This window comes from Brassica napus, chromosome C3 (genome assembly GCF_020379485.1).
Source record: "Brassica napus cultivar Da-Ae chromosome C3, Da-Ae, whole genome shotgun sequence".
In the NCBI taxonomy this organism is placed as follows: domain Eukaryota; kingdom Viridiplantae; phylum Streptophyta; class Magnoliopsida; order Brassicales; family Brassicaceae; genus Brassica; species Brassica napus.
In genome coordinates this window covers 2094438-2118524 of record NC_063446.1, presented here as the reverse complement: position 1 = coordinate 2118524, position 24087 = coordinate 2094438, and the positions used below count along the sequence as shown (strand labels likewise).

The 24087-nt window shown below is 35.4% G+C and overlaps 5 protein-coding genes and 1 long non-coding RNA gene across 14 annotated transcripts; 2 read left to right on the top strand and 4 right to left on the bottom strand.

Annotated features, from left to right (window-relative positions):
- Positions 1-1142: 1142 nt before the first annotated feature.
- LOC106384923 (fibrillin-5, chloroplastic) lies at positions 1143-2746 on the top strand. Its single transcript, XM_013824847.3, has 5 exons — positions 1143-1554; positions 1674-1912; positions 2002-2100; positions 2190-2308; positions 2391-2746. Exons 1-5 carry the CDS (start codon positions 1278-1280, stop codon positions 2467-2469), a joined length of 813 nt encoding a protein of 270 aa, XP_013680301.1. The 5' UTR covers positions 1143-1277; the 3' UTR covers positions 2470-2746.
- A 957-nt stretch (positions 2747-3703) lies between these two features.
- On the bottom strand, positions 3704-5996 carry LOC106384924 (actin-7). Its single transcript, XM_013824848.3, has 5 exons — positions 5821-5996; positions 5267-5332; positions 4795-5188; positions 4095-4708; positions 3704-4005 (listed from the first exon to the last, which is right to left on the bottom strand). Exons 2-5 carry the CDS (start codon positions 5324-5326, stop codon positions 3940-3942), a joined length of 1134 nt encoding a protein of 377 aa, XP_013680302.1. The 5' UTR covers positions 5327-5332; positions 5821-5996; the 3' UTR covers positions 3704-3939.
- A 1745-nt stretch (positions 5997-7741) lies between these two features.
- LOC106384925 lies at positions 7742-10967 on the bottom strand. 9 transcript variants are annotated; one of them, XR_007321076.1, is made up of 7 exons: positions 10547-10957; positions 10142-10416; positions 9421-10051; positions 9157-9203; positions 8568-8726; positions 8382-8499; positions 7742-8305 (listed from the first exon to the last, which is right to left on the bottom strand). It is a non-coding gene; the product is annotated as an uncharacterized LOC106384925 (long non-coding RNA). The 9 variants fall into 9 exon arrangements; XR_001277047.3 differs by having other exon boundaries at positions 9870-10051; positions 10547-10933; XR_001277048.3 differs by having other exon boundaries at positions 8568-8693; positions 9870-10051; positions 10547-10931.
- Positions 10968-14915: 3948 nt separating this feature from the next.
- LOC106359959 (protein IDA-LIKE 3-like) lies at positions 14916-15606 on the bottom strand. Its single transcript, XM_013799577.3, has one exon. It carries the CDS (start codon positions 15475-15477, stop codon positions 15166-15168), a length of 312 nt encoding a protein of 103 aa, XP_013655031.2. The 5' UTR covers positions 15478-15606; the 3' UTR covers positions 14916-15165.
- A 3984-nt stretch (positions 15607-19590) lies between these two features.
- Positions 19591-21044, top strand: LOC106385178 (50S ribosomal protein L17). The gene is made up of 6 exons (XM_013825126.3): positions 19591-19742; positions 19826-19880; positions 20088-20138; positions 20345-20436; positions 20523-20600; positions 20701-21044. Exons 1-6 carry the CDS (start codon positions 19687-19689, stop codon positions 20849-20851), a joined length of 483 nt encoding a protein of 160 aa, XP_013680580.1. The 5' UTR covers positions 19591-19686; the 3' UTR covers positions 20852-21044.
- Positions 21045-21641: 597 nt separating this feature from the next.
- Positions 21642-23975, bottom strand: LOC106384926 (probable pectinesterase/pectinesterase inhibitor 51). The gene is made up of 2 exons (XM_013824849.3): positions 22788-23975; positions 21642-22428 (listed from the first exon to the last, which is right to left on the bottom strand). Exons 1-2 carry the CDS (start codon positions 23743-23745, stop codon positions 21743-21745), a joined length of 1644 nt encoding a protein of 547 aa, XP_013680303.1. The 5' UTR covers positions 23746-23975; the 3' UTR covers positions 21642-21742.
- Between the last annotated feature and the right edge of the window lie 112 nt (positions 23976-24087).

Here is a 24087-nt window from a genome sequence, read left to right as displayed (position 1 = left end):
TTTCATATTAACCGAGTTCGGTTTACCATAGACCAAACCTCAAACCAGTTTCTTCGATTTAAGTAAAAACTAAATTTCCGGAGAGATTTGTCGCTAAAAAGTAAAAGAAAAACACTATATTCCTCATTGGACTTGTGATCAAAAGTATATGTATTTGGCTTTGGCTTCCTAATGCTGTTCACAAGCTCTCTCCCCTGGTTTCTCCATCTTCTGCTGTGATTTTGTACAGTCCGAGAAAAGTGAGCTCAGACAATTTAAAGCATAACGCTGGCCAGGGCTAGAGCCATTGAAATTTTGATTCAATGTAATTTGATTCAATGTTTCTGGTGTAAAGCATGTGACGTTTTCTTTGACTGACAACATTTTGAGTATCCGATATCAATCTACTTATGGTAGCCGTGACAAGACTCTACAACTCAAACCAAAGACACTCGAAACTCTGTTTTAAGACCTTGCCACAAAAAACAGAGCATGACAACTTCTTTTTCGTTTGTTCAACCCCAACAGACCATGGCTATGTTTGATACTTTGTGGTTAATCACAAATACCCACAAAAGTGCCACTTTGATTTTTTTTTCTTTTTCTTTAATTGTCTAAAACAAGTGTTGTACTTATTACTTAACAACCTTACTAACATGTGAATTGGTGAATATTATTTTTTTTATTTTTTTTTTTTGGTCGAACGTGAATTGGTGAATATAAATAGTAAAGTTAACGTTAGCAACTCAACGATAACTTTCTGACACAACTATTAAAACCAGCTTTTGGACTGAACTACAACAGAAACAATGGGACATAATCTTTTGAAATTGCATCGAGAAACGAGTTTCCATATCAAGTGGTACCTGATTAGATTTTTAGATCTAATGGTCACCTGATTAGCCTAATCATGTTTAACAAATAGAGCAAAAATCATGGAATTCATAATTAATTTAGTGTCAATTAATATATATAGTATGGGAAAGTAAAAATATATCTAATTATTATTCAATGAAAAAAAATGTTGGACAAAGTATTAAGTTATTTTTGTAATGGAAAATCTGCAACTTTAAATCTATAGTTTTTTTTAAGCTCAATAAAACAAGTCTTATATCCACCAAAAAATTAAATCACTAATTTAGTTTTATACTATTGTATAGTGTATGGTGGTGGTGGTAGATAGATTGGATGCTAAAAGATTAGATAATGAACCAAAGCTGTCGATTCTCCTCCCCATAAAATTTCCCTCTCCTCAAATCATCTCTTACCTTCTTCTTCCGACTGTGTGACATCTGGCAATGTCGAGTAAGCTTATCCAGACACCGCCAATGGCAGCTTCACGAGAAGCAATCTCAAGAAGAACAGGAAACGGGAAGATGTTACTCTCTTTCAGCGATTTCAATAGCAAAACGCTGAGTTTTAGTGACAACCCATTTCGTCTCCGGCCCATGTTCATCGGAAAAGTCACAGAACAGAGCTCTGCTTCCTCCCCAACTGATCAACAAGAAGTAGACGAAGAAGAAGAGGATATTACAGTTTCCCAGATTAAAGAAGAGCTCTACGAAGCTCTCAAAGGTGAGTTTAGATTCAATCATTTCAATTAAAAAAAAAAATCTATACTTTCTCCGGTTTGAATCATTGTGTGGTGCAAAAGCTTAAGAGTTTGATTTCAATGTTTTTGGGGATGATAAAAGGGATCAATAGAGGGGTTTTCGGAGTTAAATCGGATAAAAAAGAAGAGATCGAGGGTCTGGTGAAGCTATTAGAGTGTCGGAATCCGACGCCGGAGCCGACCGGAGAGTTAGACAAGATCGGAGGTTGCTGGAAACTCATTTACAGTACAATCACCGTACTGGGTTCTAAACGAACTAAGTTGGGTCTTCGAGACTTCGTCTCTCTCGGAGATCTTCTTCAAGAGATCGACATTGCTCAGGTAATAATTAATCAAAAAGCGGATTCAGACAGTTTTTCCTGGTAATGATGACGTTTTAATTTAATCTTTTTTATTTTTCTTTAACAAAGGGCAAAACGGTCCATGTGTTGAAATTCGATGTCCGTGGATTGAATCTGCACGACGGCGAGTTTAGAATCGTCGCCAACTTCAAGATAATATCCAAGTCGGTACGTTAGTACGTTACAATATAATCATGTCGGCGTTTTTATGGTTTTAGATTGCGTTTTGATGGATTTGCGTTTGTGTGTGTTTGTAGAGTGTTGAGATAACGTATGAAAGCTCAACGATCATGCCAGATCAGTTGATGAATATTTTCAAGAAGAACATGAATCTGCTGCTGGGAATCTTCAACCCCGAGGGACTATTTGAGATCTCGTATCCTTTTAATGAAGATATAAAACGTAATCACATTAATAATTTTATTTATTTTGATTCCTTGATTCCGAGAATTTGGCAGATATTTAGACGAAGATTTACAAGTAGGGAGAGATGGGAAAGGGAATGTATTTGTATTGGAGAAATCAGAGGAACCCTAGAGTCTTTATACAAGAATGTCTACTTCGTTTTTTCCAAACTCATTTCCATTAGAAGTAATTGCTTGTTTCTCAAGAAAGAAATTCAAAGTTTTTATGGTTATGTTCTGCTGGGTACCATGGAGACATATATACATCTCTTTCATACTACTATTTAGGGTAGGTAGATCGCTTTGGCTCTTTTTAGTGATTTTTGTCTTGAGAAAATTTGTAACGATGTATCGACATAATTGATAGCTCAATAACACTATACAAGTAATTGGATTAGTTTTATTCAAAATGGTTATAGATTAACTTTTTGCAAACATTTACTTAGCAGACACACTTTTCCCATGTCGTAAAGGCTGTAACCATTTTTCCCTCTTGCATAAGAACTAACAATAAGGAATGATGGTAGCGACTAACGACGTATTGTGTTCAGTTCAAATTTATCTCCTTGTTACTGGTTTCAGTTGGGCTTAGACTTAAAACAGTATTGGACAATCTTACTTCTTATTTTAACAATTATCAAACGTAGGTTGTTTTGGCCCAAAGCTAATTGTTGAAGAAGACATTAGATTCTTTGGAAGATTCGTTAGGAAAGTACAAAAGTGTATTGTCAAAAAGAAAAAAAGGTACAAACGTGTACAGTTAAGTAATGCATAACAACAATGAATAAGAAAAAAAGAGATAAAGTTGGTGATTCACTGATTCTGTCCGGCGGCAACTACACATTTTAGTGTGTGTATATGAGTTGTTTAATGGATCTTTTTTCAAAGTATTCCTAAAGTATTTGGGTGATTTAGTTAGACCGACCATATGATGTCTTTCCAACGGTAGGGACAAACGGACAAGAAATTAACTCGGTGGGAAGATAACACAGATTGTGAAGAAATAATATACATTTCCTTCTACCTACGGAAATAAAATTAAAAATGAACGCTAGTCTTCGAACTTATAATTTGAATTTGAAAGTTACTATTTTGACTGACTGTTCTACCTCTATAAAAAGAAAACTAGGCGTTTATTGAATTTTTTATCCGTTACTATCCACTTTGAAGCTGGTTTGATAAAACTGCTGCAATTGAATGTTACCAATGAAACAAACAACTATACATAAACAACCGCATTGCTTGCAAGTCTGCAACCTGATACTTGGATATGATTATCGCATAAATGAAAAATAGTTTAAAACGGCGAAAAATAAACAATAATCAGGACTTCAACAATATTTATAAGAAAAAAAAAACCAAAAAAATGAAGCAACGACCAAAACATAATATAATATTTTTTGCTTAAGGACAAAAAAACAGCATCACAAGAATCCTAAAGAGAAATAAAAGACACAGATAGAACTAAAGTACACAGAGACTCTTGACACATCCAGAAGGTTCCAAAGAACCACATAACAACATATAGTTCCAATTCCCATATCAGCTAGGGAAAGAGACTTGTAAACAGACTCACCACACCACGAAGAAGGGAGCAGAGTCCTTAGAAGCACTTCCTGTGAACAATGGATGGACCTGACTCATCGTACTCTCCCTTTGAAATCCACATCTGATTTACACAAACAAGTAAAACCAAATTCAATATTTTTCACTCTTTCAATGTTGTAATAAAGAATCAGAAACCCTTTTTCTTTTTACCTGTTGGAAAGTGCTGAGGGATGCAAGGATAGATCCTCCAATCCAGACACTGTACTTCCTCTCGGGAGGAGCCACCACCTTGATCTTCATGCTGCTAGGCGCAAGCGCCGTGATTTCCTTGCTCATACGGTCAGCGATTCCTGGGAACATGGTTGAGCCACCACTGAGGACGATGTTTCCATACAGATCCTTCCTGATATCGACATCACACTTCATGATGGAGTTGTACGTCGTTTCGTGGATTCCAGGGGCTTCCATTCCGATGAGCGATGGCTGGAACAGCACTTCAGGGCAACGGAACCTTTCAGCTCCGATGGTGATGACTTGTCCATCAGGTAGCTCGTAGTTCTTCTCCACTGACGAGCTGCTCTTAGCTGTGTCCAGCTCTTGCTCGTAGTCAAGAGCGACGTAAGCTAGCTTCTCTTTGATGTCACGGACGATTTCTCGCTCGGCGGTTGTGGTGAACATGTAACCTCTCTCGGTGAGGATCTTCATTAGAGAATCAGTGAGATCACGACCAGCGAGGTCGAGACGGAGGATAGCATGAGGAAGAGCGTAACCCTCGTAGATTGGCACAGTGTGAGACACACCATCACCAGAGTCGAGCACAATACCTATTAAAAAAAAAATCCAAAAATGAAAACTTTAAGCAAAGACAAGTAAAGAAACAGATTGACATGTTTTAAAGCTGAGCACTAACCGGTAGTACGCCCACTAGCGTAGAGAGAAAGAACGGCCTGGATAGCAACATACATGGCAGGGACATTGAACGTCTCGAACATGATCTGAGTCATCTTCTCCCTGTTGGCTTTAGGGTTAAGAGGCGCCTCAGTGAGAAGAACCGGGTGCTCTTCAGGTGCAACACGAAGCTCGTTGTAGAATGTGTGATGCCAGATCTTCTCCATGTCATCCCAGTTGCTCACAATACCATGCTCGATAGGATACTTCAAAGTCAAAATACCTCTTTTAGACTGAGCTTCATCACCAACGTAAGCGTCTTTCTGACCCATCCCAACCATAACACCAGTGTGCCTGGGACGTCCAACAATACTTGGGAACACAGCCCTGGGAGCATCATCACCAGCAAAACCAGCCTGTTCACATATAAAATAATGGTCAGAGGTTGAATCTCCAAACTTGAGCTGAATAAAAAACAAATCTTTTTAACTCACCTTCACCATTCCAGTTCCATTGTCACAGACAAGTGGTTGAATCTCTTCACCCTCGGCCATCTTTTACTGTAAAATGAAACCAAGGCAATCAGATAAGTGAAATAGTGAATGCTATCCTATGAGCGTAATTCGTTTTTTTTTTTTACAACACTGAACACATGAGCAAGAATCAGATAACATCTTTGTTAAGCTAAGCTGTACATATTCACGATTGATTGATCAAAATCAGTCATGGAGAGTCTACAGATCTCAGAGATTAAACACTTATAAACAACATCAGTATAAACCGACGATTCAATTAAAGAACAATCTCATTTCAACTTCACTGAGCTGGAAAACGAAATTAAACGGCGATAGATCGACCCAAGCTATAAGAATCATCGAGATCTATAGATCTAAGACCTAAGACACTAAGGAGATCAAACGATTCGTTCAGATCGATCTAACCAAGCGATTATCCGATGAAACGACAGATCGAGTGAATCAGCATAGAGAAGAAGCGATAACTATAAAGAGATCGAGCGACGAGTGAAAATAAACGGATCTAGACGCACCTTGAAGAAGAAGAAGATGATAACTGAGAGAGAGGACGGTTCGTGAAGAAGCAGCGGCCAGTTAGCTACGAAGGCAGCGTGAAACGAGTATTTATATGAGCGAATATATAGGTAGGTGTATCTTCACTCTTTCGTCTTTCTTTCTTTCTTTTTTTTTTAATTTTCTAAAAATGCTACGGTCACCTGGTTTGACACTTGTTTTACCTCACGGACGCTTGTTTTCTTCGTTGGATTGTCTAAAGGTTTATCTCAACCGTTGATTTTGGATTCACTTCGCTTAAATTAGACCGCGAGCCGTGACTGATCGTTGCGGCTCGGCTCGGGTTTGTGGTTTGGACAGCGTTCAAACGCTAGAATTAAATATTTGACGGCGACTGTTGTTGGAACAGACGAAAGTTGACGGAGAAATTATTTAGTCCAATTTTGAGACTACTCAATTTCTCATGGTTCATATTTTTTTTATATATTTGATCTCTCTTAATGTAGCGTTTTTCTCGTGGTTGAATTTTTAAAAAAACTAGAGACTTTTCCCGGGCTACGCCCGGGTTTATTTTTATAAATAGTTAGTTGCTTTAAGATATTAAGTTATTTCTATCGGAATATTTAATTTATATATATTGGACACAATGACAAATAAAAATTATTAAAATGAAGTTAAAATTATTAAAATGTAAATGTAAGCAATAATAAAACACACATATTATATTATTCTAAATATTATTACAGTAGAAAAAAATCTGGTTTAAACTCAAAATTTTAAATTTTGATTTCTTAACTTATTCATTCCCTCTATCTTTCGGATTTGTATTATTTAATTAGTGGCTAACAGTTTTTTTTTAAGTTTTAGCAATAAAACTAATCTTTCTAGAAGTATTAGAAGTATGCATGAAAAAAATTGTTGAAAAAACTTCAAAAATGTTGGATTTAATAAATATTTTGTAAATACATTGATTAAAGGTAAACAGTTAATTGCTTATTGTATATTTTCTGAAAATTCATAAAAGTTGAGAAAAATAGAATGGTTTTCATAAGGTAAATATGTCCTGAAGACCAGATATATCTACTAAATATTATTTTCTATATGTTGTTCTCTGTTAAATATTATTTTTATGAGTTTTTTTTTCAAGAAAATTAGTAGTTTTCAAAGGTTCTTTTCAGCATTGATGTTTAGTAGAGATATACGGTGGATGGTTATAATGTGCATGTTCTCTGGTTTGGGGTTAGTGTTTCTTCGAGCTAGTTCCGATGCCATGAGCAAGAAACCATCGATGTAGTCTATCCGAAACCAATAAAACGAAATGAATAAAGAAAATGTGGTATCATATCTGAATTTTACACTAAACTTTCAGAAAGAGTAACCAGGCAGTTCAATTATCTGGTTGAGCAAAGTATATATGTACATATTATCCTGTAACATTGCGTGACTCCGCCACATGAAACATAATGGAGAGTTGTACTCCCAGCACCTTCATTACAAAACCAAAGAGACAAATGGAAACAATAAGCTAGAGTTAAGTTTCTCCCTTCAGAATCTTGTGGTTCAATCTTCCACAGTGAACTGAGCAACAAAAGTTCCCAAATTCATGAGTAACTGCACCGTGTCTTTGTGTTTGTTCCTCCGTCTAATGCTTTAAATATTACTTCGTGGTTGAAAGACATCTTCAGCTAATCATTTAAACGGAAGCCTTAAGCTTTAACTCTTTCAAAACACTATCAAAACCTTTTGATCAAATCCAGCAACCAAGGATTTGTTATCCTTCAACAGGCTCTAGCAATTGGAAAGCAATATCATGCTACATCGAGGATGGCGATTTTGAGCCGCGAGATGCAGAACAGTTGCACTGTTTAGGTAATCTGATCTGTAAATCTTTTTTCCCAAAAAATCAAACACAATCACTGTGTCAATCTGTGAGAATAAGAGTTATCAAATGCTTACATTATCTGGAGAAACTTTGCTTTGAGGAAAATAAGTTCAACCCAAAGTAACGGGTAAAAAAACTAAATGTAAAAATTATGTTCAGATATGCAGAAGGAAATCCTAGAGAAGTACATAAACTTAAGCGACATAGATAATGGGAGAACTAAAGCAACATGGAGCTAGGATTTGACAGGTATTAGCTACTAAATCTTGGATGCTTGCTTCCTGTTCCACTTCACTGTCATTAGCTGGAGCACTTCCACCAGCAGAAGACCCAGCGTAGAAGGTTCCACCAAAGGCGGAGTTACATGTCACAATTGGCCCGGGAAGTTGCTCACCTTCAATGTTTGCGGTGACTGATCTCCACAGGTGGTTCTTACATCTGGCAAGCCTTGAAGACAGACAAAGTTTGTGACAGTTATTGTATGCTTTTTTCTGTGAAGTTGTAGTCAGAGACCTTCACTTTGACATTGTGGGGTTGGCCAATTGTATCCAACAGACACTGTGGAGTTGCCATCAAATGATGGGGATCCATGGTTAAAAGAGCTATGCAGGTAAAAAGGCTGCCTGCATTTGGTTAAGAGCAAGCATTAATCATAGCAAGTTTTGATGGTTATTTGTGTTGTAACAGTTTTCAAACTACCTGAATGGGTTCCTGTTTGAGGAAGGCATAGATCTTACCCATAGTAAGGGTTTCAACCTTGGTGGCCTCTAATGCAATAACCATGGAAGCAACAATGGGTTCTCACTTTTCAGCCAACCTGGAACATGAACTCTGAATTAGATAAGAGTTTTGAAGTGCAAAATTCATTGAGACAGAAACACATACCAAGAGAGATAATCAGTTGTCCGAGGCACATCCTTGTTAGTGAAAACTATAGATGAAGACATGGAGCTTGGTGCAACATTACCATTTTATTTGGAGGGATGGTTAACACATAGACATTAGCAACGTCTGTTGGTGTTCCAAGCATATTAGTATAACTTTCTGACAATGGAAACCATAAAACTGAAGGACAAACACATGATATAATAATTGAGCGAAAAACCAAGTGGTAGTAAAATTCTGAATGATACTGAAAAATACTCATTTAGGGAAATTTTCACCTGGTCTAACTGAATTGTTCAACTAAATAAACCCTCATAATTGAGCGAAAAACTAACTGAATTGTTCAACTAAATAAACCCACATATGGAATTAAAGAATTTGCTAAGTATTAAACAAAATAGACATAAAACAAACACATAAAAAATCAGACAACAACAAACAAAAGCAAAATAATTTAAAACAAACACATCAGCGTGGGATCAATATTTGTCACGGGATGCTAATAAAAGCCAGATCCAGATGCAAGGAACTCTTTATGGAAACATAACTAATCATTCATATATAAGTGCAGGAGTAAAGAAGCCAATACCCATAATTACACGGCATTTGAAGACCTTGGAAAACGTATGTTCTGTTCTGAAAACATTAACATAAAGCAACGTAGTCAGTCTCTCACCTGAGATTGCTCAGCATTGAAATATGGAATTTCCATAATGAATTCAATCAAAACATAATTATTATGCAAAACAGATTTATATAATGTGTTTTTTTTTCCTGACTCAATAACCAATCCAGCCGAATATCAATCATTCTATTGGCTAAAAGATACGCATACACCAAGATTAGAACTCACCTGTCCCTAAAAGTAGTCAGAGTACCCACAGCAGATTAAGCAAGCTCAGAGTAACCATCAATGCTCAAAATTCATAAAACAAATTCACACAAATAACCTTGATAATAGAAAAAGAAATATTTTTTCTTTAAAACTTAATTTTAATACAATACAAAAAATATTTTCAATGTAACAGAAATATATTTTTATATATTTATGTATTTTCTTAGAAGATTACATAAAATAATTAAGTAAACTGATATATGTTTAATTGACTAAAATAGTTTAGAATTAGTATTATTGAAATGTTTTATTTTTTCTTATATTTAGTTGACTACAGTAAAGTATATTCACATATCTAAGATAACAACCAACCTAAATACAAATAAGAAATTTAATATAAAAATTAGTGTTCCAAAAAAAATATTTTAAATTCAGATGATAAATATAATCCAATATACCCAACTTACCATGACCTTGATTACCAAAAGCATCCTCACATATAACGTATTGACTATTGAGAGCTTTCCCTCACTGTGTTTAAACTTTAAGCTCCTGCCCTCATTATTGTAAGACTGTTTCCGGGGGAAATTCAAGTGACATCGGAGTTACACTTGAATCTATCTGAAGTGTGAAGCTCAAGCTTGAAGCCCTAAAACCATCGAACCAAGAACTAAATGTTAAGCCACAACACACAACATTCTTAGGATTTTTCTTCTAGCAAATCAAAAAAAATGTTTACCTCAGACACACTTCTTTGAATAATAGCTGCTTGAGGGAAATCCAGTAAAAAGCAGAGACGGACTCTTGTCGTCAAACCAAAACTCAAATGACTCAGCTACCATGGAGACTTCTTACAAAAAAAATGGAACCAACAACCATAATGGAGAAGTATGGAAACCGTGGAGACGCAGCGGGTGTTTGGACGATTAACAACACTGATGTTCTTGTAGAAGCCGTGAATTTTATATCTGTCCTTATCTTCTAACAACAATATCTTATCTTCCTGGCTCTCCTCTGAAAATTTCAACAAAAACTGAGAAAGAAATCTTCTTTGGGATTATTCCAAATGTAATACAAATCCAGACGGAACAAAAACAAATTAATTATGAAATTACGAATCCTGATTCCATTAAAACTCCATTACCAGACGTTGATCGAATCCTTGGCATATCACTTTGATCTCTACTCTTTGACTCTTCATCTTCACCATTTACAATTTTCACCTTTGTTCCAATCTGAATCTCCAATCCTACGCGCGATCGTGTCATATCTGATTTAAGATGTCGATCATTTGGATCCAGCTCACGCGCGAACTTCACCGTAGATGTCGCGATCATTATCGCTCATTTTTTGGGTGACAGTGAAGAGATCGTAGGGGAAGGTGGCGGGGAGCTGGTTGGGATTCTCAGGGAGTAAAGCAAAGTTGAAAAACGAAGAGAGATGGGAAACTGAAGTATATGAATGAGAAGAGAAACGATCCAAAATTTATTAGGCAATGAAGCAATACTTTTGGATGAATATTAGTAGAATGACGTGGTAATACATAGCACCTAGCCTAATCTCATTGGCCAATTTTTTTTGAGGATATGGCAGCCTCACAATAGAGTATATTGCCCTTTTAGTATTGTGATATGGTCTCTCTTTATGATACGTTTTTCTGGTGGTTCCAAAAAAAATATATATATATGCTCTACATCGTTTGTTACGGTATAGTCTCACAGTGTGTTTTATCCATTGGTATAGTCCAAAATTAATTAGTCCAATATTTCAAATGTTTATCACCTTTTGGAATGATTAAATTTATGGAAATTAATATTTTTGCAAATAAAAAAGTTTCATACACCAGGTTGGAAGCATGTGCTTTCATATACTTTACCAATTAATTGTTGGAAAGTGGTCTGTCTTCGTTGGTTGGCAGCTTAAATAATCAAAAATAGCTATATGACTTCTAATTTTTGTGTCACATTTGATTTCCTATAATTTTTGTCAAATAACCTCGCAATATAATTAAACTGTTTAAAAAGTGAGGAAGTAACAAAAAATAAAGAGTAAAACCGTCATAATTTGTAGTTGTATTCAAAGGAAAGATAAGTTAACTGTCCACTCGTCCCATTTCACTTTACAGTGATTGCATGTGTTGAGTTGCATCTTATGAATAAAAATGTCACTGGGTTCGTCAAAATAAATGGGCAGACTTATAATGGACAGATAGAAGAAAAGTAATATTTTGAGATTCAATATGTAACCGTTTTTCGGCCCAGATAGAAACCTTATGATCCAACTATCTTCACGAGTTGTCACCACTAACGTAACATTTTACCAGAGAATTAAAAGCTTTTTTAGAAACAAACATGTTCAGTGTTTAACAGTAGGTTAAAAGTTTATTATTATCTATCTATATATATAAAGGGGAGTTTTCTCTCACCTCCTTGTGCCACATCATCAATGTGCTTGGGGCATTTTGTGACACCTGTTGTCATATTGTTCGATCATCTCGCGTTTGCTGGTGAGTTATGTTGTATGGGCCTCAATTAGTTACATGTTGGGTCTTCAATGAAAACCGTGACCCAGTTACCTAATTTTGTTCTGGCTCACTCACCAAGTATCAATGCCAACAGAAGTTCTTCGTCGTTGTGGTGTCAAGCGTAACCGTCAGATCGTCTCCGTCCCAATTCAGTCAACATAGTAATTGATAGTGATAATGGGGTAATCAATAGAACCCACTGTCTCCTCATCAGTTAAGATCGCGTTAAGGTGCTCGTGAGGAATCACTGATCTTCTTTGAATCATACTCTCGCCAAAACCCTAGCACCAGATCTTCCACGAATGTCGATTACTCAGGTCTACTTTTCCAATTGAAAGGTTGTTCGTTGCAAGCAGCTAGATACGACACGTTTTCTTTTTAAATGCAGATGCTTTTGTTTTAAAAGTTACAGTAGAATAAAGGAGTTGTGCTTTTGTTATTACGAACCCAACTTGAACTGTCTATTGTCTTTTTGGTTCAGTTGTTATTGTTAATGTAAATACTTATCTTTTAATGTATGCATGGCAGGTTCTAACCAGACCTGGAAAAAGTGGGGGAGGGGGAAGAATCAAGAGACTCAAAGGCCTACAAAGATTCCAGAGAATGGTCGTCTTTGTGTTTTACTTTGTTCTGATCCTGGCCAGAAGAACGAATGATGGTCTGATAGCGATTGAGGAATTTCCTGCACGTTTGATTTATGGTAAGCCCACTTTTAGGATTAATCCTAAGATTTGTAACTTTCACGAAATTCATGTTCACAGCGGATAAAAGTAAACTGTACATAGTAGTCAATTTTTGGACATCAACCAAAGCAAGGATCAGTTTTCATTGAGCAGTACCAGATATTGTTGTAGTTTGTTGGGTCGCTAACCAAACACTATTGTCATCTGGAGAGGTTGCCAGCAGTTCAAGTTATATGATCGCTTTTAAGTAATACAGGCACCAGAAACTCTATAAATTAATTATAAGTAATACATGCAGGAGAAACTCTATAAATTAATAACACGACAAATTAATAAATTTTGTTGATTTCGATTTAGGTGAAGATATAAATCAATAAAATAATATTTTTGAAAAACGTTTATGTAAAAATATGAACTCATTAAACTCATAAATTAATAATTTATATTTATATAATTATATAAAAATATTATGTTATTTATTTTATATTCACAATGGTGTCTATTCTATTTTCTTTGACACTTTAAAATATTTTTTAATATTTAATAAAGTATACATAGAACTTATCTAAAATTTATGATATCTAAACATTCAGCTCGAATAAAACGTAACCACTATCACTATTATCACTAACCACTATCAAAATGGATTAAAAAATGATTTTGAACTCATTAGAACATTAACCTTCTATCATATAAAAAGGCTCGTAGCTCTTCAGAGAACTCTCGCGTTGAATCTGAATAAAGAAACTGAAACACATATTTTGTGTGATTGCGGTACCGTTGTTTTGTGAGCTTTTTAAGCTAACTGCAATTTGTGTTTTTATGCGTGGAGGTTGTCAGAGTTTGACGGTGATCAGAGGTTGCGTATTTTCACATGATCGAAGCGGTAGATTGAGTATATTTTAACTTGAGACTAGTATTATCGTAATTGTCTAAACGTATAGAGCGAAATCGCAAATCATAAAAGTGATGTTCATTATACATGTTTGTGAATGTTTTGAATTTTTTTCGAGTTATATAATATAGAAATCGTTAACTTTCTAACCAGGTAAATCTTGGATCAAATAAAAACCAGACCATTTTCAAAGTGTTACCAAACATCAAAACTATTTCTCAGAAAGAAACATCAAAACATATATGTACGTGATACTATATCTCATACTTCTTGTGAACATTATTATACCTGATACTTCTTATAGTGTATAACATATATTTACAATATTATGTATCAATCATATGCGATCAATAATGTTCAATCATTGACCAAAATATTGAGTTTTTGGAACGAGTATGTTTGTCGATGCGTGCATATGGATATGTTCTAGATTTATAGGTTGTATATTACATTAATATATGTGATTCGAATTAATCGAGACCCTATACAGGCGGGGTACACCGCACGTGTACTTGCACGTGGACATAAAACCACAAGTACGCATGAACACATCACATGCTTCATATCCTTCGTAGTTCGATCGTAATATACATTCGCATTTGTCACATCGTTTAAGCCAATTTTGCTTGTTATTTTATTCATTCCCCACGGATGCTTTGACTAATACAGTATCTAAACTAAACTCATTACAATAAGACGTCAAATACAAAACAAGAAATATAAGCCATGTATCAATAAGTATTAATCTAGCTCATGCCTCATTAATTCCTAATTAATGACCTAAGCTAAAGTCGTAACCGAGACAAGAAACTTAATTAGAGTCAAGGGACCCTGTGGTTCATGAAAAGTATATATCATCACAATCACATGGGAGTCCAATAAAGTTATTCAAAGTTTGAATGAGAAACAATTGAATATAATTGATTGTTTTTTACAACTATGCAGAAAAATGCACTACTAACCCCAATGACAATTCACTAACCCCAAGAAAACGTTCAAAGAACATCTGGAATTCTTAGGAGATATCACATCAAATCCGTTGCTACATCGCATCCACGACTACTGAATGACATTATTCTACAACTGAACAAAAGGATAGATCCAAAATAATCAATTATATGTATAATTCCAATCTAAATCACACGCTTTAGCTATAACGTATACTTTCAGCAACTGAGCATTCTTTCACGCACGAACACACATTATTAGTACTTGAATGATTATATTTTATTTCGATATATCATTCAAAGTATATATATGCTATAACCAAAACGTGTGATTAAGATTGGACTTATACAATTAAAATTCCAAGTATTGGAACTATATAATCGTATACAAACGTCAAACATGTCAGTGATTGTACGTTGTCAGTGATTGGGACTTATATCTTAATAACTGTATACGAGCCGTATGAGAAACTTAAGCATGGGCGGAACATTCCTTGTCAGAAAATCAAAAAGAACAATGATTGTTGTACTACAAAAAGACCCTTATGTCGCCTCTTTACAGTTACATACATGCACTATCTCAATAGATCTAGCAAGTTCCAATACTAAATTTTAAAATAAATCGAACTAAAATCCTATTTACATCTGTTTAAACCAATATAAAACCACAAAAAGAAAGAAAAAAAGGAGGTTGATTAATCAAATCTTTGAGCTTCAAGGAGAAGATCGAGTCGTAGTAGTACTAGCTAAACCGATGTCGTTATGTTTTCTCGAAGGACCAGAGGCTGGAACCGGAAACTGACGTGGCATGGACCCCAAGAACTGTACACTTTTGTGATTTTGTACTTGATGATCGTGATGATGATGAGGTGGTGAAACTTCGTTGGTTTGTTTCGGTGGTGATCTCGTGAACATGTTCGTGGTTCTTGTTCCATTGCAGCAACTCACAAAGAAAATAAGAACACCGAGAATAAAGATTGTTTTCGCTAGTCGATTGGTTCTTGATCTGCAATTTCGAGAATACATTTGATGGATCAAAGATTGGAGTCGTCTAGAGAAAATGAAAACGAGAGCGAGAGAGGGAAAAAAATTTGTTCGAAGGATTTTTGAGTGGAAATATTTAATATTTAAAAGAGTTTTTCTTTTGTTGATGGGTGATGGAATGAAAAAGAGGAGGTTGTGAATTGTTGACAGCAAGATTTATGGGCACATCAAGAGAGAGAGAGAGAGAGAGAGAGAGAGAGAGAGAGAGAGAGAGAGAGAGAGAGAGAGAGAGAGAGAGAGAGAGAGAGAGAGAGAGAGAGAGAGAGAGAGAGAGAGAGAGAGAGAGAGAGAGAGAGAGAGAGAGAGAGAGAGAGAGAGAGAGAGAGAGAGAGAGAGAGAGAATGTGATTGAAAGATGTTGACATATGGTTCTATTTGTATGCTGTTTATTTGCTTATGGTTCTATTCGTATGTTTGGTTTTTGTGTAGACCCCCAATACAACTTAAAACCATTAATCATGGATTTAGTAATCTAAACAGTCTATATTAGGTTTAGGGATGTTGCAATAGGATGGTGGATTGGAAATAATAGCCTTTTTTGTCACGAGGGAATAATAGCATATATCTTATGAACTCGTGTACAAGTATTATTATAGACTTTTTTACCAAAAAAGGTATTATTATAGTTGGTTCTGCATTTGGGAAGACTACTATTGAAGATCAAGCAGATTAATTTAGAATTCTTTATATGACCCACGATAAATTTCAAAAAGAATAGAGGAAGACTTCTTTACAGCTGTCTTTAATTAGGTTCACGAGCAAGTGTGACATATTTCTTAGATTTCTAATTTTATTTGAAAGAACAAATATTATACTTTTTCATTTCTTTGTCGTTATTTTATAATTGACGATGACTAAATATTAGCATCTGCGAAAAATGAAAAAGAAAGAGGGGGACAAAGAGAGAAGAAAATGATATCAAAGATAATTAGAGATGGGAAAAGCCTTTTCACTTCATCTTATGTCAAAAAATTATATTCATTTGCTTTAGTCCGATATTGTCTACAAACGATCTCTTTCAATCAGTTGAGCTAGCCACACATTTGCCTAGAATATTTAGATTATAAGTTCGAGTTAAAACATAACTTGAGAATAACTCGATACAACAACTATACCACAAAGACACGGACCAACCAATTGCCACAGAATATCATCCACTGTTTACCTCTTTGACATGTTCCTCAGTGTAATCAACGTAAATCTCGCAGGTTTTACTAAACCATGCAGACCCTCTTTGGGGCATACATATTTAAGTGGATCGAACAAATACTGCCGACAAGATGTTACAAGAATAGAAGGAAACTTAAAATAGAAGGCAACAACACTAGTTATGTCAGAAGAAGAACAAATAAAACCTAAAGCTAGCTTGACCAAGTTAGCATTAGTGTACAATTGTAGAGAGAAACAAACCCCTCCCTGACATTTACTATTATATATATGAGATAATATTAAACATTAAAATTTTTAAAATAATAAATAAAGGACAGAGATTAATCTATGTATTATGGGTTATAAAATTAGTGATAGAGTAATTACAATTTTTATAATTTTTATCTGATTCAGAATGAAATTCTAAATTCCTTTTCTATGTTTCTAGAGAACTTTGTCAAATAAGATTTATTTATTCTATACTCCCTCTCTATGAAGTTATCATGATATTGGTTAACAAGAGAACAAACTAAAAGTTCATTTTCTTACATTGAAACAACTTTGTTGTTGTAGCAGGAGATCCCAACCCAATTACTTCCACAAGGGTTGGGATAGTGAGCTTGCAGCAACAACACTATCAAAAGAACAAATCGTGTTCCATTCATCTTTAACAAATAATGAGAAAAGAAGGTAAAAATGAAGAACACAAACTTATCTCTCTTTCTTTTGTTGAATTACTAAGAACACAAACTTCTATCTCTATTTTTACCTCTAAAATAGAGAAACTCTAAAATAAAGATGAGTTGTACTCCAATATAAAGGAAAAAATAACAATATCTATTATAGGCAAAAAATAGAGATGGATTGTAGTTATTTTGCCTCTAAATACTATTATAGATATAGAAATAGAGGTGGGTTGGAGATGCTCTTATGAGAACACTTTAATTCTTTTGCAGAGACATGTGATGTTTACCATTTTGTTTTAGAATTACATTCTAATTTTACTGTTTTTGCTTTTGCTCTTTTCATTAAATGGGACTTCTTAACAATGTTAAAAGTCGACATCATTTCGAAGATTCTTTAAGTCAACTAGTGTTTCGAATTTTAAAAAATTAAGGACAAACTAATTTCATGATCAGATATAGAGACAAGTAAATGAAACATTGGCTTAAATCACAATATTTTTTAGAGATTTGTTACATAGATAAAATATTCAAATTATGAAAAAAAAGAAAATGTATAAAAAATGTTTATGGCCCCTAAAATTTCAGATCGGCCATCACTAATCTATGTATTGTTGGTTATAAATCAGTGACAGAGTAGTTACAACATTTTCGTAGAATTTTTATCTAATTTCAGAATAAAACTCATAATTCCTTTTCTCTGTTCTTTTGGAGAGCTTTGCCAAATAAGATTTATTTATTCTATACTCCCTCTCAATGAATTTGTCATGATATTGGTTAACAAGATTTACCAATTCAACCAATGAAAAGAGCAAAAGCAAAACAATAAAATTAGAATGTAATAGAACATGGCTGTTACAATGTAAGAAAATGAAATTTAGTTTGTTCTCTTTTTACCTTGTTTCTCTTTTCTAAACTGTCAGTTTGGTGTAGATCATTAGAGAATTTTAATGTGGAAGGAAAGCTTGGAGAGGTAATTTCAGCCTTATCAGAACTTCGTATCTCGTAAGGTTTTTGTTTTTTTTTCAAAGATCCATTACAAGAAGGAAAAAGAAGCAAAAAATAATAAAATAAAAAGCAAAAAATAATAAAATAGAAAGAGAATGATAAAAAAAAAATTGTGTTAATATATCGTTCACAATCGAGTTTCTAGGTTTAAAAAAAAACAAGCGCATGACTTGACACACATGTGTCTTTTTCATTTTCTTATTGATCAAATTTAGGATTGATCAAGTTTTTTTTTAACTTTTTTTACATGGTGTGGGATATTCATATTATTTTTGGATATACAAACAAGCAAATGTATATGTTATATAAATAATTTGTCATTTGATAATCTAATAAAATGTTTTTAATGCATATATTTATAAAACATACCATTTAATATACTTGGTAGATTAGTACATATATTTCAAATATACACATGTTTCGTAGCAACAATATATGTTACGTATTCCATGTTTAATGCATCACAATTTATTTTATTTGTCGACTAAATTGAGCACTTGAATACCTAAAAATAATTAATTCAAAGTCCATTAGGAATTTTAATAAGGTTTAGTGTGTGTATTAATATAGAGAGTTTAACCATTTTTCTTAGGGTTTTTTTTTGAAAGAATTTTGATACTAACTAAATTACCATATATTGTTAAGAAATCGTTAATATATGATACAAAAAAATAAAGATAATTGCGAGATTTTTAAATATAATTGAAATATTTTGATATTCAGTGATCATAATTGGAAATGAGTTAGTTAAGTATAATATTTTGAACCCAATTCTAGCTTGTCCAAGTTCCTTTAGCATTAGTGTACCATTGTTGAGAGAGCAAACCCATCCCTGACATTTACTATTATATATATCATGAGATAATATTTAACATTAAAAATGTAAAAGAATAAATAATAAATAAAGGACAGATTTTTTTTTTTTGGGACAAAAAGGAATGGTTATAAAATTAGTGATAGAGTAATTACAATTTTTTGTATAATTTTTAATCTGATTTCAGAATGAAATTCTAAATTCCTTTTCTATGTTTTTGGAGAGCTTTGCCAAATAAGATTTATTGATTCTATACTCCCTCCCTATGAAGTTATCATGATATTGGTTAACCAGATTACAAATTAAAGCAAAATAAACACCTACACTAATTGGACTGTTTAAAGTTTAAACTAAACAGAAAATATTTATTGAGAAAAGTTATTGGGCCCAAAATGTTTTTTTTAAATAAGTCAAAATGGTATGTGTATCCTTACTGGCACAAAGCCCAGCCCAATACTAAATAAGACAGAACACATTTTACCGTATAACCTCTCCTCCTTAGGGTTCTGTCTCTCCGATCACTTCTCCGACTGCAGAAATGACCAACTTCAGGAAGCTTGGCCGGCATGCGGGTCACCGTATCTCCATGCTCAGGTACACATCTCTCCTCTGTCTTTTCCTTAATGTAAAAAGCTTTCTCCTTTGATGTGTTGGTTACTTTTCACTATTGTAATCAGGACTCTGGTATCTCAATTGGTCAAGCACGAGCGTATAGAGACCACCGTCACCAAGGTATTGATTAGAGTTTATAGAATCGACGAATCTTCCTATACCTGTAGTAACTCAATTTCATCAGATTGTTTGTTGTGTCTGTATTGGTGAAAAAGGAGACTCCTTTCTATCACATTTTGATTGTTGAATCTGCTTTTTTTATTCACTATGAAACTTGTCTCTAGTGATTAGTGATCACTGCTAAAGAAACGCTGTGTGTGTTTGCAGGCTAAAGAGGTGCGTCGTCTTGCTGATAACATGATTCAACTCGGTAAAGAGGTATGTATCTTTGTTCATTCTTTATTCAATCTAGGGAAAGCATCTTCTGCTTGATTGAAAATGTAACTTGGGGTGTTATATACTGTTTAGAAGACATAGATTTTGAAATGAAGTTCCTCACTTCCATTAAGTACTTTAGAGCTTGTATTACTGCGCGTTATCTGTATTATTCGATAAATACATCTTGCTCACAAAAACTTGATCAGGGCTCACTCGATTCGGCAAGGCGAGCAGCTGGTTTTGTAAGAGGAGATGATGTCCTTCACAAGATTTTCACTGAATTGGCATACCGATACAAGTGAATTTTCTCTAACTCTTGTGCCATTATTAACTAACTGTTATTGCCTAAGCGCTTCATTGATAAATAATACCATTCTGTTATAGAGATAGAGATGGTGGATACACAAGATTGCTACGTACTCGCATTCGAGTTGGTGATGCTGCTCCTATGGCCTATATCGAGTAAAACTAGTTTCTTCTTTATCATTTCTTCTGTTTACATTAGTGAAACATAATAATAAGATGACTGGGTGAACTAAGTGGGTCATATACTTGTGGGCAGGTTTATTGATAGAGAGAACGAGCTTAGGCAATCGAATCCAGCAACACCTCAACCACCACAACGGGTGCCGTTGGACCCATGGGATAAATCACGCCTCATGAAGCAAGTTGCTCCACCTAAGGAGGAGAAGATCTTTGATTCCGAGCTATGATGTGGAAAAAGAAATCTCCTTCTATCCACCAAGTATCTTGTTTTTTTTTTCTTAACATAATCTAGTCTCTGCATCATCCATTAGTTGCCATAATATGTTTTAACAGAAGTAATAAAGTTACTTTAAAAGTGAGTCTTGAAAGCAATAACAGGTCTTGTGAGGCTTTATTTATTTATTTATTTATTTTTGCCTATCTTAACTGTTAGTAAAACTTTATCTTTTCTCTTGCTTCTACAAGATCAGGTTTGAGTTTGTGACCACTCATCTCTTAGTGTGTGGCCCTATGATTTACCAATACGGTAGAATTATGTGCCTAATGCATGGGGCCCCTACCCACTTAAATGTAGGTGAACCAATTAAAAGAATACTGAGAGCATGATCAGTAGTGCTCTAACAAGCTAAAGCCCAAATTGGTTATACAACTGAAAGCTACTCTTCTTTGATAATGTTTTTTTTTTTTACTTTCCCTTCACTAGTTTCTGCAACCTCCAGCATCCTCCTGACTTTTACTGCCAACTCTCAAAACATTGAAATGATGGTGATGATGATGTCTACTTCGTTGAAAACTTTTTGGTATTTCGTTTGCTTACAGCAACAAACTCTGCTTTAACGTCAAGCAAACGGCATCATCGCTTCCCTCTCACAACTATTGATATTTTTCTCCATTCTCATTTATGAATATATCCCAACACGCTATCCTTTGATACTACACACAACTATAAGCAAAAAAGTTCCAACCTTTGCACCTTTTATGTTTTAATTCAATTTAGATATAAACTTTCAGTTGATATAACTAAAAAGAATGAAACGTTTTGATATCTTTTTGTAACTTTTTCAACTAAAGTAATATGACAAGGTTTTCTTCTTACAAAGCTTTAGTCATAACCTGATTCAACCAGACATCAAAGCCCACTCATCAGCTTGAATAAAGTTACCCACCGAGTACACATGAACATGCTCATCTGGTATCTCACTGCTCCACGAAACCCTCTGCGACCTATCTGATCCCACACCCGTGTTCTTAGACTCTCCATAAAACAACGTCTGAAGAGCAAAATCCCCACTCCACGGCAGCCAACCATCAGGCGTTATCAAAGCCTCCATATTACAACCTATAAAGACAGTCCTCGAATAATCTTTCCACGGCCTCCCCAAGAAGTTCTTATGCACCTTAGGATTAGCTTTATACAGCTTCATGTATTCTTCCGTCCCGTTTATCAAACAGTTCAAGAACACGAACCCCGTTGACTGCGACGGGTCAATGCGTCCTTGTGCAGTGACAGCGTTTTTCTCGCCCTTCTCGGGGTTAACTTGACGCGGCGCGATGAGGATCTCGCAGTCTTGGAAGACTGAAGCTGAGTTTCCGAAGATGAAGTCAACGTTCCCTTGGATACGGCAGCTTTTGTAGAACTGACGAAGTCCATGTGCGTAGAGTGTGTCTTGGTTCCCAAGGAACTCGCAGTTCTCGAGCAGAGAAAAGTCGCTGTCGGATCTAAAGGCTACCGCTTGGTGAGCGTCTGGTCCCGCCGTGTTTTGGAAGGTTATGTCACGAGCCATGAATCCATCTCCTACCACTCCTATCAAACCAAACATGTAACAGTTAATTAAAAAAATTCAATTCGGACAAGAAAAATAAAAAGAAAATATCATACAACTGAACTAATAATATCAACTTAAAATGTCAAAAATATTTTCAACAACATTTAAGATAATTAACATTTAAGATAATTACACAATTTTCTTTTGAAATACTCAAGTTAAGAATTTTCCTAATAATATTACTATTCAATAACGAAACATTTAAAATATACTTTCACGTGAACTCCACATAATATTTTACCCATAATGAAAATATAAAATGAATAAGAACTTTCAAAGCTTATTGTGTCAATAAATAAACATCACGTTACTTCATAATAATAAGTTAATAACTCACCGACAGTTGCAGTGTTGTACGTGGTCATCCCAGGCATCCCAGCGTTTAAAGATCCCGTAATGACCGTTTTGCCCATGCCGTCTCCTACGAAGACGACGTTCATCTTCTCAAACGGAATCCTAACGGTCTCCTCATACACTCCCTCGCTAATCTTTATAACAAACTTACTCACTCCGTTGTTATCAGGCGCCGCGTTAACGGCGTCCTGCACCGTCTTGTAACCGCATTCTCCGGTTTTACAGACCGTAACGTCTTCTTTTAAACCGGAAGGGAAGCCCAAAGCACCCGGATCCGAGCCCATACCCGGCCCAGTCTTCTCCCAGAACCCGTCTCGTTCCGTTGCTGGTGGAATCCACGACGCTAAGTCGTCTCCGAAGTTATCGTACGACACCATCATGCTTAGCGCGTTACTGGTGACGTGGATGAGCCCGTCGAGAAACGACATCGTTTCGCCGACTTGCGCTGTGTCGTTGACGTACTTGAGCGCTGACCATGTATCGTATTGGTACACGAGAGCAGCGCTCATCCAAGCGCGAGCGTCTTTTATTCGGCCACGTGTCAGAGCGTTATCCGTCGATAAGGTTCGGTGTTTGGAGTAAGATAAGAGCTGGAGGCACGTGTTCGCGGCGTTGGTGCGGTTTAGATTCCCTACGGACGCGTCCAGGATAGACTTCACTTTGGACTGAGCTGTTTCGAGGTTTTGGTAAGAGACGGAGATTGCTGAGTGGATGATCTGAGATGGGTTGGGATCTGGAGGGACAAGACCTGGTTGGGATAGAGAAGAGAGGCATTGGTCTGGGTAGCGAGTTGCGTTGCAGGCGAGACGGATCTGAGAGGCGGTAGAGGACGAAGGGTTGAGCGGAGGAGACTTGTTGTGGTGGTGATGGTGGTGGCGGGAGGAGGAAGAGGGAGAGGCTAAGAGGAAGAGAGAGAAGAGAAGGATGAGAACGGAGGACATGATGATGGGATAGTTTCGAACATGCCATTAGAGAATGATGTGTGTGTATATATATGGAAATGAGTTAAATATTTGAGGAAATTGATAAAAAAAATAACGGAAATTAAAATTAAAAAATGGAGAGAGATGGATTACAGTCACAGACCATTAGAGTCACGGGCGATGCATAGTGGAACACTAATGCGATTATCATGCGCGCAGAGAGAGGATAGAGAAGAGGAGATTGGCATTTTGTGAGTGTCTTTTATCAGTTACGGTTTAATTATACAAGAGAGGCGATCAAAATGTCCGGTTTAGATTCCGGTTTTTATCGGGTAAGTGTTTAAGTCTCAGGGTCAAGTC